We start from the raw sequence: 18,554 nt of genomic DNA on the forward strand, positions 1-18,554 counted from the left end.
TTGTTGCATACAGACTCATCTCGGATTATCCATTCTGTCTTGAAACGGGGATCTAACACTGATGCTAAAATTAGATGTTTATCAGTATAGTATATTCCATAGCGAATTGACACGTTGTTTGCCAATGTTTCTGCAAAAGCAGCGATGCCCATTGGAAGTGCAGCGTGAGTGTCACCTTTTCACCAGGTGCCCGACTTTCACTAACAGCCAATTCATGTTGTCGTGCTCGTTAACGGCGTCTTTGATCGCCAGCTGAAGCATGTGAATGGGGCATCTCAGATGTAAATTTGACACAGTAAAGTACTGATTTCTCATACCTTCTACATTAGTGGTTATCACTTCCACATGGACTTGCGAGGGCGCAGGTGGTCCCTCATCCTCCTCTTCTTGTTCTGCGCTGCTGCTGGCATCCGCGGTCACTTCACCCTCCGCCTCCTCTTCAGTGCCAGGGAGGAGGTTAAACGCATTGATCATGTTGCTGGCACTGTCAGTGACGACCCGAATCACACGTCGTTGCACATTCCAATATTTCAGTACACTTTCATACTTTTGGTAAATACGATCTGCGGTATGGTGCCCCTGTATGTGCTCACAGCCCAACAAAACCGTGTGCCCCCAGAACGTCCCATCAATGAAACTGGCTACGATGCCAAGGAAGCTGTGCCCTCTTCTACTGGTCCAAATGGCCGCTGACAGAACGAGCCCATCACCATTTTGCAGTAGGTCTTGCAGTTTGGCTTCCATTTCTTCCAGGGCATGTGGCATGAGCGTGTCCCGTACGGTGTTGTAGCATGGGGGGGTGTAGCCCGGTTGAGCTGCGCTGGCGAAGTGTTGCATCCCTTCGCGTTCTCCTTTACTCAGCGGTTCATAGTCCATATAAATTATTTTAAAAAATGCTACATCCAGCTCTCTTTTTCTCTCCCTTGTTATGTTTGGGCCTTTGTGTGCAGTGAAGAAACTTTTGAATTCCTCAACCCTTTTCTCTTGTTGCTGCTGCTGCTCCTCTCGCTCTATAAAATACAAATTCATGGACGACACAAATTAAATTAAACGAACCATATATTAGGCCTTCTTTGAATGACAAAACTAATTTGTTTGAATATTAGGCTATATTTACTTTACACTTTTGTTACAAGTTACCGTATTCAACTTGCTAACCTTTTGCTTTCTTCCCAGCGTGTTCACGTGTTTTCGAGAGATGTGTCTTTTTAGATTCCAAAATGAATCTTTACTGACTGAAACGATGTCACCACATTCTTTTTCTTGTACCACATTATCATTGTTAGTTAGTTTTATATTAATAGTACACCTGTATGACTTCTCATTTTCCTTTTTGAAGTACTTGGTGAACTCCATTATTGAGCCCAATTTTGACTGAAAATAGTCTACTGTTGATGACTGTGCAAGACACAGATGGATTCTGAGTCAGGCTTGAGCATACTTCAGACTCGTGGTGTGAGCGGTGCGAAATTGGAGCGGGCCATAGGGCAACGCTCCGTCCTTTTAAAAATGCTGCTCTGCGCTCTGTCCAAAATCCACCCGCTCGCGCTCCACGCTCGCTCCCGCTCCACTCCGCTCACATGCTCTGGTAGGGCCTACACTATGCATATTGTCTACACATGTCAATGATCACACAAATAAACTATAAAATTGCTTCAACTTACTGAGCTCCATGGTAGATGCAACCTCTTGAATACTTGAATTAAAATAAAAGTCCTCCAGGCTTTCCGATCACAAGCCTCAATGTATTCCAAAATGTTGTTGTTCCTAAGGGCTGCAGAGGACTGACTGCACTGCACTCTGACTGTTGTTAGTGTAAGGACAGCTCTATGGTCTAGTAGTCTAAGAGGTCTGGATGGACTTCCCCCACTCCACCCCAGCACCCATTGGGTGTCCTGCAGCCTCCAAGCCTGGCCTAATCTTTAATCCTGTTACTCCTGCCCAGCACAACTTAATGGGATCCTCCGGACCAACACAAACACACCCTATGCATATACACACTGTGTACTGTGAGTCACATGGCCATTACCCTCAATACGCACAGAACGGATGAGCCTGGGAATGAACATAATAATAATAATAATTGTCACGCCCTGGCTCTGGGGACTCTGAAATGTTGAGCCAGGGTGTGTAGTTTCTGTGTTATATTTTCTATGTTGATGTGCTAGATCGTTTAGATCTATGTTGGCCAGGGTGGTTCCCAATCAGAGGCAGCTGTATCTCGTTGTCTCTGATTGGGGACCATACTTAGGCAGCCTGTTTGGCACTAGTCGGTGTGGGATCTTGTTCCGTAAAGGTTTGTTTTGTGTAACCTAGGACTTCACGTATCGTTTGTTTGTTGTTTTGTGTCGTGTTAAGTACTTAATAAAATGTACGCTTATCACGCTGCGCCTTGGTCCGTATCTTCCGTTAACGATCGTGACAGAAGATCCCACCAAAAGAGGACCAAGCAGCGTGTCCAGGAACAGACAGCCTGGACCTGGGAGGAGATCCTGGACGGGAAGGGATCCTGGACTTGGGAGGAGATTCAGGCCGGAATGGATCGCCGTCCTTGGGAGGAGACTGTGGAGGCGCGCTATAGAGAGGAGCAGCGGCAACGCAGAGGGTACCGGCCGAGGAGGAAGCCCGAGAGACAGCCCCAATATTTTTTTGGGGGGGGGGCTAAAAGGGTGGTTGGCCGAGCCTAGAGTTAGAGCAGAGCCAACTCCCCGTACTCAGGCTAGGAAGCGTGTGACTGGGAAGGCTCCGTGTTATGCGGAGCCACGTACTGTGCCGCGAGTGTTCCGGCACAGTCCTGTACGTCCTGTGCCAGCACCACGCACGTGTCATGCAAAGATGGGCATTCAGCCAGGACGGGGTGTGCCGGCTCAACGCTCGTGGTCTCCAGTACGCCTCCTCGGTCCCGTATATCCTGCGCCAGTGCCACGTGCTGTAGCGCCAGTACGAGTGCACAGCCCCGTACGTCCTGTGCTGATGCCTCACACGTATTGTGTGGAAGTAGGCATTCAGCCAGGATGGGTTGTGTCAGCTCTCCGCTCCAGACCTCCAGTCCGCCTCCACAGTCCGGCCCGGCCCGTTCCGGCTCCCCGCACCAAGCCAGTGGTGCGTGTTCCCAGTCCAGCCCGGACTGTTCCTGCTCCCCACACCAAGCCAGTGGTGTGTGTTCCCAGTCCGGTCCGGCCTGTTCCTGTCCCTCGCGCCAAGCCAGTGGTGCGCATCGCCAGCCCGGTCCGGCCTGTTCCTGTCCCTCGCGCCAAGCCAGTGGTGCGCGTCGCCAGCCCGGTCCGGCCTGTTCCTGCTCCCCGCACCAAGCCAGTGGTGCGCGTCGTCAGCCCGGTCCGGCCCGTTCCTGCTCCCCGCACCAAGCCAGTGGTGCGCGTCGTCAGCCCGGTCCGGCCCGTTCCTGCTCCCCGCACCAAGCCAGTGGTGCGTGTGTTCAGTCCGGCACGGCCCGTGCCTGTTCCACCGGTGCCTGGTCCGGCACCGGTCAGCTGCTCCACTCCGGAGCCAGAGCAATCCGCTCCACCGGGGTCCGGTCCAACTCCAGTCAGCGGATCCACTGCGGAGCCAGAGCAATCCGCTCCACCGGTGTCCAGTCCAGCTCCGGCCAGCGGCTCCAGTCCGGAGCCTGTACGGTTTGATCCACCGTCGTCGGGTCCAGCTCCAGTCAGCGGTGCCAGACCAGATCAGGGGCGCAACGGGGAGGTGGAGAGAAAGTGGTGGTCACGCCCGGAGCCGGATCCGCCTCCGAGGCGGAATGCCCACCCGGCCCCTACCCTGTTGTGTTTGTGTGGCGCGGTCGCAGTCCGCGCCTTTGGGGGGGGGGGGGTACTGTCACGCCCTGGCTCTGGGGACTCTGAAATGTTGAGCCAGGGTTTGTAGTTTCTATGTTATATTTTCTATGTTGATGTGCTAGATCGTTTAGATCTATGTTGGCCAGGGTGGTTCCCAATCAGAGGCAGCTGTATCTCGTTGTCTCTGATTGGGGACCATACTTAGGCAGCCTGTTTGGCACTAGTCGGTGTGGGATCTTGTTCCGTAAAGGTTTGTTTTGTGTAACCTAGGACTTCACGTATCATTTGTTTGTTGTTTTGTGTCGTGTTAAGTACTTCATAAAATGTACGCTTATCACGCTGCGCCTTGGTCAGTATCTTCCGTTAACGATCGTGACAATAATATTAATATGCCATTTAGTAGACGCTTTTATCCAAAGCGACTTACAGTCATGTGTGCATATATTTTTACGTATGGGTGGTCCCGGGGATCGAACCCACTACCCTGGCGTTACAAGCGCCATGCTCTACCAATTGAGCTACAGAGGACCACAACATGAAGCCACCATGTTACTACTTATAGAAAGTATTCTGCGCTTTATGTTCCAAGTTGGCATGCTATAGTTCTGTTATAACAACAGGATTACTTCAGAACACACATTACATAGAGGACAATAATCATCCAGGAACATCTGCCACTTCAGAAAAAGAGATCCCAGGTAAAAAGATAGTTTATGTTGATTTGACCTCAAGCCATCAGGAATGTAATTTAATCATGTCCTAGAGTAGTTCATCTAATGTACTGTACATGTGTGCATGTATCTGATCATTTTGCCAACATTTGAAACATATCATTTCATACTTGAGATATGATGAGGTCATGTTGGTTCTTACCTGCTGCAGAGCTGTCATGCTTTTTCCCACACGTCTTGGTCTCCTGCTTGAAGGAGTTCTCGTCGTCTGCGTCCCCATCCCCCCACCAAGATGGCTGTCCATACAGAGGTGTTCCCCGGTGCGATGCTGCTATGTCCCCTATAACACAAACACAAGAGGTTTCACTAAATTTAGATTTAATGTATGACATTCATCAAGGGATGTTTGACAAGATAAATGAATGAAGTCAATCGACACAGTAACTGGCCAGTAGCTACTGTGATTGTTCCTGAGCAGCTGCACTGTGTCTTTTAATTAATCTGTCCTGGATGATGGGACTTGGAGCACTGGTTTGGCTTTAGCCGTTCCACTGACCTACATAACCCAGTCAGCAGGACACAGAGGGACAAACCATCAACACCAGCCTCTGCTCCATTATCACCAATGAGGCCTGAGTTCCTAACTACCTTCTCCTCTCCCCACTGCCAAAGGCCTGAGTTCCTAACTCCCTTCTCCTCTCCCCACTGCCAAAGGCCTGAGTTCCTAACTACCTTCTCCTCACCCCACTGCCAAAGGCCTGAGTTCCTAACTACCTTCTCCTCTCCCCACTGCCAAAGGCATGAGTTCCTAACTACCTTCTCCTCTCCCCACTGCCAAAGGCCTGAGTTCCTAACTCCCTTCTCCTCTCCCCACTGCCAAAGGCCTGAGTTCCTAACTCCCTTCTCCTCTCCCCACTGCCAAAGGCCTGAGTTCCTAACTACCTTCTCCTCTCCCCACTGCCAAAGGCCTGAGTTCCTAACTAACTTCTCCTCACCCCACTGCCAAAGGCCTGAGTTCCTAACTACCTTCTCCTCTCCCCACTGCCAAAGGCCTGAGTTCCTAACTACCTTCTCCTCTCCCCACTGCCAAAGGCTTGAGTTCCTAACTACCTTCTCCTCTCCCCACTGCCAACGGCCTGAGTTCCTAACTACCTTCTCCTCACCCCACTGCCAAAGGCCTGAGTTCCTAACTACCTTCTCCTCACCCCACTGCCAAAGGCCTGAGTTCCTAACTACCTTCTCCTCACCCCACTGCCAAAGGCCTGAGTTCCTAACTACCTTCTCCTCACCCCACTGCCAAAGGCCTGAGTTCCTAACTACCTTCTCCTCACCCCACTGCCAAAGGCCTGAGTTCCTAACTACCTTCTCCTCACCCCACTGCCAAAGGCCTGAGTTCCTAACTACCTTCTCCTCACCCCACTGCCAAAGGCCTGAGTACCGAACTACCTTCTCCTCTCCCCACTGCCAAAGGCCTGAGTTCCTAACTACCTTCTCCTCACCCCACTGCCAAAGGCCTGAGTTCCTAACTACCTTCTCCTCACCCCACTGCCAAAGGCCTGAGTACCTAACTACCTTCTCCTCTCCCCACTGCCAAAGGCCTGAGTTCCTAACTACCTTCTCCTCTCCCCACTGCCAAAGGCCTGAGTTCCTAACTACCTTCTCCTCTCCCCACTGCCAAAGGCCTGAGTTCCTAACTACCTTCTCCTCACCCCACTCTGACTTCACCCAGCTGAATCCAGCTGAATCCAGCTGGGATGTTTACATGAGGGTGACTTTACAGACCATGTAAATAGTATTTGTTAGTTGAAGCAAGGTCTGGAAACAATGTCACAATAGCAAAATGGAACCCAATAATAATTTGGGCTGCAGTGTAAGCAAGCACTGACTTTGCATATGAACAAAACCCAGAGAATGCACTAATTGCAGTGCACATTCACAGAGGACTGTGTTCAAAATGCCTATAAATGCCTATTATTGCTGCAAGCTTGGTCAGGAGCTTTGCCTGCCTGCATAATATCTCCAGTTAACCTATGGTGGTGTGCTGCAGAGAGGATAGGGAACATACGGTGACTGTCTGACTGCAGAGAGGATAGGGAACATACGGTGACTGACTGACTGCAGAGAGGATAGGGAACATACAGTGACTGTCTGACTGCAGAGAGGATAGGGAACATACGGTGACTGTCTGACTGCAGAGAGGATAGGGCACATACGGTGACTGACTGACTGCAGAGAGGAAAGGGAACATACAGTGACTGTCTGACTGCAGAGAGGATAGGGAACATACGGTGACTGACTGACTGCAGAGAGGATAGGGAACATACGGTGACTGACTGACTGCAGAGAGGAAAGGGAACAATACGGTGACTGTCTGACTGCAGAGAGGATAGGGAACATATGGTGACTGTCTGACTGCAGAGAGGATAGGGAACATACGGTGACTGGCTGACTGCAGAGAGGATAGGGAACATACGGTGACTGTCTGACTGCAGAGAGGAAAGGGAACATACAGTGACTGTCTGACTGCAGAGAGGAAAGGGAACATACAGTGACTGTCTGACTGCAGAGAGGAAAGGGAACATACGGTGACTGTCTGACTGCAGAGAGGAAAGGGAACATACGGTGACTGTCTGACTGCAGAGAGGAAAGGGAACATACAGTGACTGTCTGACCCCAGAGAGGAAAGGGAACATACGGTGACTGCCTGCCTCTGAATCGGCAGGGGGGAATAACACATTAGCATTAAAAGGAAAATTAGCAGGCTACAATATCCAGGTGGCAGAGAAGAAGAGAAGGAGGAACACATGTAAACGCTTCCTGCATCGGGTAATAAAGGAGACATATGGGTGGATGTGGCTCCCCTATCGTTATAGGCCCTCTGCTGGAGGCCCCCACTGCAGATGTTGTAATTAAACACATAGTGGGTGGCAAGGCGGGTTAAATGTAATGTTGGTACACTGGACTCATGGGTTAAGCCTGATGCCCCATATGATAGTGTTAGATCATCTGTTGTTTTGATCCTGATCATATTAGACCAGGGTTCCCCAACTGGCGGCCCACGGGTGGTTTTATTTTTGTTCCCCCCCCCCCCAAGTTTCTGAGCAAAAAAATACAAATATACACTACCAGTCAAAAGTTTGGACACACCTACTCATTCAAGGGTTTTTCTTAATTTTTACTATTTTCTTCATTGTAGAATAATAGTGAAGACATCAAAACTATGAAATAACACATATGCAATCATGTAGTAACCAAAAAAAGTGTTAAACAAATCAAAATATATTTTATATTTGAGATTCTTCAAATAGCCACCCTTTGCCTTGATGACAGCTTTGCACACGCTTGGCATTCTCTCAACCAGCTTCATGAGGTAGTCACATGGAATGCATTTCAATTAACAGGTGTGCCTTTTTAAAAGTTAATTTGTGGAATTTACTTCCGTCTTAATGCGTTTGAGCCAATCAGTTGTGTTGTGACAAGGTAGGGGAGGGTATACAGAAGATAGCCCTATTTGGTAAAAGACCAAGTCCATATTATGGCAAGAACAGCTCAAATAAGCAAAGAGAAACGACAGTCCATCATTACTTTAAGACATGAAGGTCAGTCAATCCGGAAAATGTCAAGGACTTTGAAAGTTTATTCAAGTGCAGTCGCAAAAACCATCAAGCGCTATGATGGAACAGGCTCTCATGAGGACCGCCACAGGAATGGAAGACCCAGAGTTACCTCTGCTGCAGAGGATAAGTTCATTAGAGTTACTAGCTACAGAAATTGCAGCCCAAATAAATGCTTCACAGAGTTCAAGTAACAGACACATCTCAACATCAACTGTTCAGAGAAGACTGTGTGAATCAGACCTTCATGGTCGAATTGCTGCAAAGAAACCACAACTAAAGGACACCAATAATAAGAAGAGACCTGTTTGGGCCAAGAAACACGAGCAATGGACATTAGACCAGTGGAAATGTGTCCTTTGGTCTGGAGTCCAAATTTGAGATTTTTGGTTCCAACCGCGGTGGCTTTGTGAGACACGGTGTGGGTGAATGGATGATGTCCGCATGTGTAGTTCCCACCGTAAAGCATGGAGGAGGAGGTGTTATGGTGTGGGGGTACTTTGCTGGTGACACTGTCAGTGATTTATTTAGAATTCAAGGCACACTTAACCAGCATGGCTACCACAGCATTCTGCAGCGATATGCCATCCCAGCTGGTTTACGCTTAGTGGGACTATCATTTGTTTTTCAACAGGACAATGATCCAACACACCTCCAGGCTGTGTAAGGGCTATTTTACAAAGAAGGAGAGTGATGGAGTGCTGCATCAGATGACCTGGTCTCCGCAATCCCCCGACCTCAACCCAATTGAGATGGTTTGGGATGAGTTGGACTGCAGAGTGAAGGAAAAGCAGCCAACAAGTGCTCAGCATATGTGGGAATTCCTTCAAGACTGTTGGAAAAGCATTCCATGTGAAGCTGGTTGAGAGAATGCCAAGAGTGTGCAAAGCTGTCATCAAGGCAAAGGGTGGCTAATTTGAAGAATCTCAAATATAAAATATATTTTGATTTGTTTAACACTTTTTTGGTTACTACATGATTCCATATGTGTTATTTCATAGTTTTGATGTCTTCACTATTATTCTACAATGTAAAAGTAAAGAAAGACCCTTGAATGAGTAGGTGTGTCCAAACTATTGACTGGTAGTGTATATTATTTTTAGAGATCATTTTCATTGTTGGACATAAAAGACTGTAAAAACACCAGGAAATCATCTCCAAGTGATTCTAATTTTGGAAATATGTTCCCAATTATTCCCACGCATAATAGAGAGACACGTGATCGTATACAAATGTAAGCAAGGTTTGAAATTATTATGTTTTAGTCAAATATTATATCTGTTTGGGCTTCTTGTGGTGAAGTTGCAGTCTACAAATGATTTGTAATTATTTTCCAGCCCCCTGACCATCCGCTCAAGAAAAAAATCAGCCCGTGGCTGAATCTAGGTGATGATCTAGAGACTATGGCCATGGCTAAAGTCATTAATTAAGGACATCCTCTCATGTATCAGAACAAACTACTCAATCCATAGGGATCAAACCGTATGGATGTTCCTTTAAATGTTAGTCATTTAGCAGACGCTTATATCCAGAGCGACTTACAGGAGCAATTAGGGATAAGTGCTTTGCTGAAGGGCACATCGACAGATTTTTCACCTAGTCAGCTCAGGGATTCGAACCAGCGACTAGGGTTTTCCCCAAAGAATATAAGAGGGCGCTGCACCACCTTGTGGACTGGCTGCACCACTTTATTTGTTATAATTTAAGCAATTTTCTTGCTCTAGATTGCAGGAAATGGCAGTTACAGGTGTTCAAAAACACAAAAATCTCTAATTCCAAAGGGGGGCACTGCCCCACTACTGCCGCCTCAGGTAACCTAAAAGGCCAATGCATAGCAAAGGAGCCCTCTGACATTCCTAATGTAATGACAATGAACCATGTACTGTATGTCACAATCCAAAAGCCATGGTTCCCCTGTTAAAGTCCTTCTGTAATACAGTAGCTATTCAACTCCCACAGCTGTACTAACTACTGTAAGCGTACTGAACACCACAAAAATATCCACTGCTACCCACACCAACACCAGCATAAGCTCTCCCTCCAGCTGAGTGACTTGACTATAGAGCATAAACGATGTAAGTGTAGGAGACATTCTGCCTGTCTACTGCACTGGGAGAGATGGGAGCACCTGCAGCCTCTCTACTGCATCCTGTAGATAAATATAGCTCTTTACACATATAGCTCTTTACACACTGGTTGAATCAATGTTGTTTCCACGTCATTTCAATGAAATTACATTGAACCAAAAGACGTTGAATTGCCGTCTTTGCCCAGTGGCTACTGATAGTGGGACCAGGAGCATGCTGGGCTGGCCAATCAGATACGACACCCCAGTGGTCCAGGACAGTAGCTCAGATTAGTGTGATGTTTTTAATGACAATGTGCCCTAAACCCTCACTCTTTTATTACAGACAATAGATCAACAGAAAAGTCTCCATAAGAGACAGGCAGTGAAATGTTTATTAGTCTTTTAGATGACTGACAGTCCATACATGTGTATCTACTGTCCAATCTATGGTAGGATCAGGACATTCATTGCTTCCTCATTCAGAATACTGATTCTAAAATGCTATCCTTATAAAATGGAATTATGAATCTAGTCACGACTCGGATGCAGATATTTCTTATTTCCAAATACTGTGTCATGATTGAATACCCTGAAATATCCCATTCATTATTTCCCTGAAATGACTGGGTCATACCGTACAATATACATGTCATCTCTTATATGTGCTTCCTGCTCTCACCTGCCATCTTGTCATCTCCCTTGTGTGATTCAGCAGGTTTGGCCGATGGCTCCATGGTGGTCCCCTCGGCTGCCTTGCTCTCGGCTGGTCTGGGGGTCTTAGTAGGGGACTTGGCAGGTGACTTGGAAGGCTCAACCTTGGAGGGCTTCATAGCCAGCTGGAGCTGGCTGGTGAACTTCTCATGCTGAAGGAGGGAGGGAGGGAGGGAGGGAGGGAGGGAGGGAGGGAGGGAGGGAGGGAGGGAGGGAGAGGAACACCGTCAGAGCCCAAAATATCATATTTCATCTAATGCTGACACACACACAGCTCAAAGTTATATTTGCATGATATAATCTCATGAACCTACAGTGCCTTCAGAAAGTATCCATACCCCTTGACTTATTCCACAATTTGTTGTGTTCCAGCCTGAATTCAAAATTGATTAAATTGATATTTTTCTCACCCATCTACACACAATACTCCATAATGAAAAAGTGAAAATGTATTGAAAATGAAATACAGAAATATCTCATTTACATAAGTATTCACACCCCTGAGTCAATACTTTGTAGAAGCACCTTTGGCAGCGATTACAGCTGTGTGCTTTCAGGTTAAGTCTCTAAGAACTTTCCACACCTGGATTGTGCAACATTTGCCCATTATTATTTTCAAAATTCTTCATGTATTGCCATACTTACAAATAGATTTAAGTCAAAACTGTAACTTGGCCACTCAGAAACATTCACTGTCTTCTTGGTAAGCAAGTCCCAGTGTCTGGTGGAAAGCAGACTGAATCAGGTTTTCCTCTAGGATTTTGCCTGTGCTTAGCTCCATTACGTTTGTTTTTTATCCTGAAAAACTCCCCAGTCCTTACCAATTACAAGCATACCCATTACATGATGCAGCCACTCTATGCTTGAAATTTGAAGAGTGGTACTCAGTAATGTGTTGTATTGTATTTGCCCCAAACATAATACTTTTGTATTCAGGACAAAAAGTTCATTGCTTTGCCACATTCTTTGCAGTATTACTTTAGTTGTTGCAAACAGGATGCATGTTTTGGAATATTTTCTCCTATCACAGCCATTAAACTCTGTAGCTGTTTTAAAGTCACCATTATTCTCATGGTGAAATCCCTGAGCAGTTTCCTTCCTCTCCGGCAACTGAGTTAGGAAGGACGCCTGTATCTTTGTTGTGACTGGGTGTATTGATACACCATCCAAAGTGTAATTAATAACTTCAGCATGTAATTAATAACTTTTTACCCATCAATAGGTCCCCTTCTTTGCGAGGCATTGGAAAATCTCCCTGGTCTTTGTGGTTGAATCTGTTTGAAATTCACTCCTCGACTGAGGAACCTTACAAATAATTGTATGTGTGGGGTACAGAGATGAGGTAGTCATTCAAAAATTTTGAAAAAGTTGAGGGGTGTGAATACTTTCTGAAGACACTGTACTTACAGACATTTTGTTATACTATGGTATAACTGTTGCTATTTCATATTTATCAGAAATTAGCACCCCTGATACCCCTGATATTGAGTATAACATATATATTATGATATAGAGCGCCTTCAAATAGTATTCACACCCCTTTACTTTTTCCACATTCTGATGTGTTACAAAGTGTGAAAAGGTTACATACATGCAATCCCAGCACAACATGTAAAGGGTTGTATGTAGTTTGTCGTATATTGTGTGTAGTGTCCTACCTGCAGAGCCTCGTCTGGGACAGTCATCTCCCCTCGCACCACCGTGAACAGATTGATATGTGAAACAGGTTAAGGGAATACACTTTCACACTGTTTGCATCTATCCTCACAGCCACTTCATTATACACACAACAGTCAGGCCGAAGCCACAGTGGATGACAGATTGACATTTACAGATTATACATCTTGACAAATGATCAGTGGACAAGAGCAATTAAATGAACAGATGCTTCATGTCTGTTTAGATTGCAGTAATGTTGTGTCATTAAAGTTTTAAGGACTGAATGATTGAAAGGATATCATATCCAAACCTCAGCTTGTCATCAATCTTTAAAGTGATATACATCTGCTCCTGGATTCGGACATCATTCACAAATGTCTGTGTGGAGAGAAAATAGGAAAAACATGTTTGTAAGGATTTGAGGCACATTATAAATAGCACATGATAAATTCACTGCCCTTTGACTTTCTCCAGTGCAAGGCGGGCCAGCCCAGTTTTCATTGCTTAAAACCCTTGTGGCTCAGACTTGAGTTACATAATGAATTTAGGGAAACTGTTCCCATTACACTTCATTTCAGGCTACACTTAATCCAGAATATAATCAAATTACCTTTCATTCTCAGTTACAAATCATCACAAACCTGCAGGCAAAAGGTGATGGCTAGAAATTGGATCAGGGTTGTATTACATCAGGACTGTAAAAATCTTAAGTAAATGTGATTTCTGGCTTTCTTGCAGGTCTCTCCAACCTCCCATAACAACCAGCCATAGTGCCATTATAAAAGGAAAGATTGCCTTAAATACTCAGGTGATGTGAAAAATGTCAGCTGGGGCCTGTTTATGGAAGGTATGTCGGCTGATGAGGCCTGTTTATGGAAGGTATGTCAGATGATGGGGCCTGTTTATGGAAGGTATGTCAGCTGATGGGGCCTGTTTATAGAAGGTATGTCAGATGATGGGGCCTGTTTATGGAAGGTATGTCAGATGATGGGGCCTGTTTATGGAAGGTATGTCAGATGATGGGGCCTGTTTATGGAAGGTATGTCAGCTGATGGGGCCTGTTTATGGAAGGTATGTCAGATGATGGGGCCTATTTATGGAAGGTATGTCAGCTGATGGGGCCTGTTTATAGAAGGTATGTCAGATGATGGGGCCTGTTTATGGAAGGTATGTCAGCTGATGGGGCCTGTTTATGGAAGGTATGTCAGATGATGGGGCCTATTTATGGAAGGTATGTCAGATGATGGGGCCTATTTATGGAAGGTATGTCAGCTGATGGGGCCTGTTTATGGAAGGTATGTCAGCTGATGGGGTCTGTTTATGGAAGGTATGTCAGATGATGGGGCCTGTTTATGGAAGGTATGTCAGCTGATGGGGCCTGTTTATGGAAGGTATGTCAGCTGATGGGGCCTGTTTATGGAAGGTATGTCAGATGATGGGGCCTGTTTATGGAAGGTATGTCAGCTGATGGGGCCTGTTTATGGAAGGTATGTCAGCTGATGGGGCCTGTTTATGGAAGGTATGTCAGATGATGGGCCCTGTTTATGGAAGGTACGTCAGCTGATGGGGCCTGTTTATGGAAGGTATGTCAGATGATGGGGCCTGTTTATGGAAGGTATGTCAGATGATGGGGCCTGTTTATGGAAGGTATGTCAGCTGATGGGGCCTGTTTATGGAAGGTATGTCATATGATGGGGCCTGTTTATGGAAGGTATGTCAGATGATTGGGCCTGTTTATGGAAGGTATGTCAGCTGATGGGGCCTGTTTATGGAAGGTATGTCAGATGATGGGGCCTGTTTATGGAAGGTATGTCCGCTGATGGGGCCTGTTTATGGAAGGTATGTCAGCTGATGGGGCCTGTTTATGGAAGGTATGTCAGATGATGGGGCCTGTTTATGGAAGGTATGTCGGCTGATGGGGCCTGTTTATGGAAGGTATGTCAGATGATGGGTGCAGAGCAGAGCCAGGAAAACACTGGCAGCTCTGGCCTCACTGACCAAGCATTTTCAATCATCACTGACACTGATTAAGTTTCCTGACTCTGTGCCTGTCTCTGTCTGACCTCTAAATAGTGTGACAGAATTTGATGAAGGGGACAAGAGGTACTTTTTTCTACCTGGGTCCTTCATGGAGAGTATAAAAAGAAAAATCACCATATTTTTTAAATAGTCACAAGTCCTGTTTAAAGTCACTCTAAAAGTTAAACTAAATTGGGTAGTCTAAGTGTTAGCTGAGAGGTGGTTACAGTGTCTAGTTAGAAGATACAGTTATGACTGTAGACTAGCTGTTGTTGCTATCAGAATTTATCAGAACAGTGTCCTGGACAGACAGATTGAACATACACTGTTGACTTCCCTTATGATTCAAGATCTATCCTAAAGATGAGTAAGATGTGCAGGGCATTCAGCAGTCAGGCTCTGACTGGCCCAGCATGGGATGTAGTGCTACTTCCTGTCGCCACGGGCCCTCGGATGGCGGGGGAGGAATCCTGAAGCATGACTCAGGAGGAAGAGCTTATGACTCCAGCTTCCTGCTTGGGAGAATGCTTCACAGTTGTTCCAGGCTAGTGGGTTAGCCTACACACTGAGCAATCAGCAGAACTAGGACAACTAACACATGACTCACACACACCATGTGACAGGAAGAGCTCTAAAACATGGTTTAACTCTACCGTGAAAAGTTTATGGTGTAGAATAAAGGGGCACGTCATTTGAAAATGCATTATGTTAATGCCATGTGACACACATTTACAGGTGAGGTAATAAACAGCCCTGTCAATTCCTCTCAAGTCAAAGCTGGAGCAAAATTTATTGGCCTAAAGATGTAGCACAACCTCTGACCCTTTTACATGCCTTCTCCTCCTCTACCCGTTCACCCTTCTTTAACTCACCCCGTTCAGGCTGCCCAGGTCCTTGACTTTGTGCTCATCGCTGATCACCTCATAGTTGATGACTGCATGCTGCTTGTCAACACTCCGCGACTGTAAACACAAACCCAACAGTCCCAGTCAGTAATGGTGTTACACATTGTTGAATGGTAACTTGATATCAATGCTTTGAATGGTAACTTGATATCAATGCTGAACTTGAAATGTTTTTGCTATGATGATAACAGTGTGTGCTGTGATAGTTTAAACATCAACCTTGTGGCAATGTCAGTGTTTGGAGGAGGAATAACATTTATTGTTAACACAATTCTGCTTTGAGGTCAGATTATATTTTTGCAACACAGAGGTATGTATATTTCCATTTATAAGGCAGTTAGGCCCTGTTTTATTCTCCCACAGACAGAGATGGAAGCACAAACACACACCAAGACAGATACAACATGTAGGGGAAGTGGAGGGAGGAAGAGAGATAGTATAGATGTTTTCTCCAGAGAGCGCCTCATCAGCTCAGTAGAGTGGGATTTATTTAAAGCGTCTATACTACCACCTTTATGGAATGGATCAGGGATGTGCACTAAACAACACAATCAGCATCTCTAGATTCAACGCCAAATTATCAGCATCTCTAGATTCAACGCCAAATTATCAGCATCTCTAGATTCAATGCCAAATTATCAGCATCTCTAGATTCAATGCCAAATTATCAGCATCTCTAGATTCAATGCCAAATTATCAGCATCTCTAGATTCAATGCCAAATTATCAGCATCTCTAGATTAAATGCCAAATTATCAGCATCTCTAGATTCAATGCCAAATTATCAGCATCTCTAGATTCAAAGCCAAATTATCAGCATCTCTAGATTCAATGCCAAATTATCAGCATCTCTAGATTAAATGCCAAATTATCAGCATCTCTAGATTCAATGCCAAATTATCAGCATCTCTAGATTCAATGCCAAATTCAGCTCACAATTCAAATTGTCATGAGTCATGGCACCATCATAATAGCACTATGGATGAAGGACACATGGAGAGTTCTCACACAGAGCAGATACAAACAGAGAGAAGAGGCCTTTCTGATGTCGCTCCATGCCAAGTAGCCTAGGTCTGAATAATACGGTCTTTATAAACCAGTCCGTTTCGAAGCTGTAAGGAAATAAGTGGTTATATGTTTAACTGCAGGTATGGCTAACCGATGTGTGGCAGATATCCAAAATTCTGTGTGCATAACTCGAGTTTTCACACAAATCTTCCATTGACATCAATGCATGACTCACAATCATCAAGTTACTGTAAACTCACATATCTGGAATAAGGATCCCAACCTGAACTGAGAGAAAAAGAGAGGCCTGCTGGGAGCTTCATCTCCAACCCCCTGCAACTAATCTCTGTGTGCCACACTGCATGTCTGATATCAGGGCTCGTTTGATCTGGCCTAACTGTAATGAAGACACACAGCCCTGCAAGCATGCAACAGCTCACCTACAGTTTCTCCCAGTTCCACACTGCAGAGGAGATATCATATCAAGCATCCACACAGAGAGCTACATCATCCACACGCAGGCCTACTGGAATCTTCTCTGTTCTCTCTCTGTTCAGAGCATGAAAACATGTGATTCAGGAGAATGAAGCGAGAGGGAGTGTCTACTAAAGCATGCATGTCAGTGCTGGATTTGAAGTAACTAAGTGTCATGGTGAAAATGACTTGTTATATATAAGTGTAAAATATAACACAGTGTTTATACTAACATAAGTCTACTGTAGATAGCATAGCCTATTGTAGAAAACAGCATGAGAGATGAATGCCTTCGTGGAATAAATCATTTCAAACATAAACATGACCCTTTGATTTGACTTTTACTAACTAGAAGTGGTCTAGTGGGAGTAGTCCAGATTTGACTTTTACTAACTAGTAGTGGCCTAGTGGGAGTGGTCCAGATTTGACTTTTACTAACTAGTAGTGGCCTAGTGGGAGTGGTCCAGATTTGACTGTTCCTAACTAGTAGTGGCCTAGTGGGAGTGGTCCAGATTTGACTTTTACTAACTAGTAGTGGCCTAGTGGGAGTAGTCCAGATTTGACTTTTACTAACTAGTAGTGGCCTAGTGGGAGTGGTCCAGATTTGACTGTTCCTAACTAGTAGTGGCCTAGTGGGAGTGGTCCAGATTTGACTGTTCCTAACTAGTAGTGGCCTAGTGGGAGTAGTCCAGATTTGACTTTTACTAACTAGTAGTGGCCTAGTGGGAGTAGTCCAGATTTGACTGTTCCTAACTAGTAGTGGCCTAGTGGGAGTAGTCCAGATTTGACTGTTCCTAACTAGTAGTGGCCTAGTGGGAGTGGTCCAGATTTGACTGTTCCTAACTAGTAGTGGCCTAGTGGGAGTAGTCCAGATTTGACTGTTACTAACTAGTAGTGGCCTAGTGGGAGTAGTCCAGATTTGACTGTTCCTAACTAGTAGTGGCCTAGTGGGAGTGGTCCAGATTTGACTGTTACTAACTAGTAGTGGCCTAGTGGGAGTGGTCCAGATTTGACTTTTACTAACTAGTAGTGGCCTAGTGGGAGTGGTCCAGATTTGACTGTTCCTAACTAGTAGTGGCCTAGTGGGAGTGGTCCAGATTTGACTTTTACTAACTAGTAGTGGCCTAGTGGGAGTAGTCCAGATTTGACTTTTACTAACTAGTAGTGGCCTAGTGGGAGTAGTCCAGATTTGACTGTTCCTAACTAGTAGTGGCCTAGTGGGAGTAGTCCAGATTTGACTGTTACTAACTAGTAGTGCTGGCACTCTGAACTGCTTGTTCTTTAGAAGCCATTTAGCATGGTACCTTCTAACTCCTATTGGAGATGTGCTGATGTATTAATGACCTGCTGCTTAATTATATACTCATTAGTAGACAGGGACAAACTGAGGATTGAGGAGGTTGAATGAGGACTCTTTGATTAGTGTCTCCAACAGTGTTTGTGAAGCCAGGGTTTGTGAAGCCAGGGTTTGTGAAGCCAGGGTTTGTGAAGCCAGGGTTTGTGAAGCCAGGGTTTGTGAAGCCAGTGTTTGTGAAGCCAGTGTTTGTGAAGCCAGGGTTTGTGAAGCCAGGGTTTGTGAAGCCAGGGTTTGTGAAGCCAGGGTTTGTGAAGGCAGTGTTTGTGAAGCCAGGG

At 45.6% G+C, this 18,554-nt stretch overlaps 1 protein-coding gene across 1 annotated transcript in view; it reads right to left on the minus strand.

Annotated features, from left to right (window-relative positions):
• LOC311125580 (centrosomal protein of 170 kDa-like) overlaps positions 1–18,554 on the minus strand; it is a 72,621-nt gene that overhangs the window by 29,849 nt on the left and 24,218 nt on the right. Inside the window, 5 exon segments of the mRNA XM_084158416.1 lie at positions 4,668–4,805; positions 10,827–11,010; positions 12,517–12,575; positions 12,817–12,895; positions 15,409–15,498. Of these exon segments, the coding sequence (XP_084014542.1) occupies positions 4,668–4,805; positions 10,827–11,010; positions 12,517–12,575; positions 12,817–12,895; positions 15,409–15,498 (550 nt within the window).

This window comes from Coregonus lavaretus (assembly GCF_964263955.1).
Source record: "Coregonus lavaretus genome assembly, chromosome: 1".
NCBI lineage: Eukaryota > Metazoa > Chordata > Actinopteri > Salmoniformes > Salmonidae > Coregonus > Coregonus lavaretus.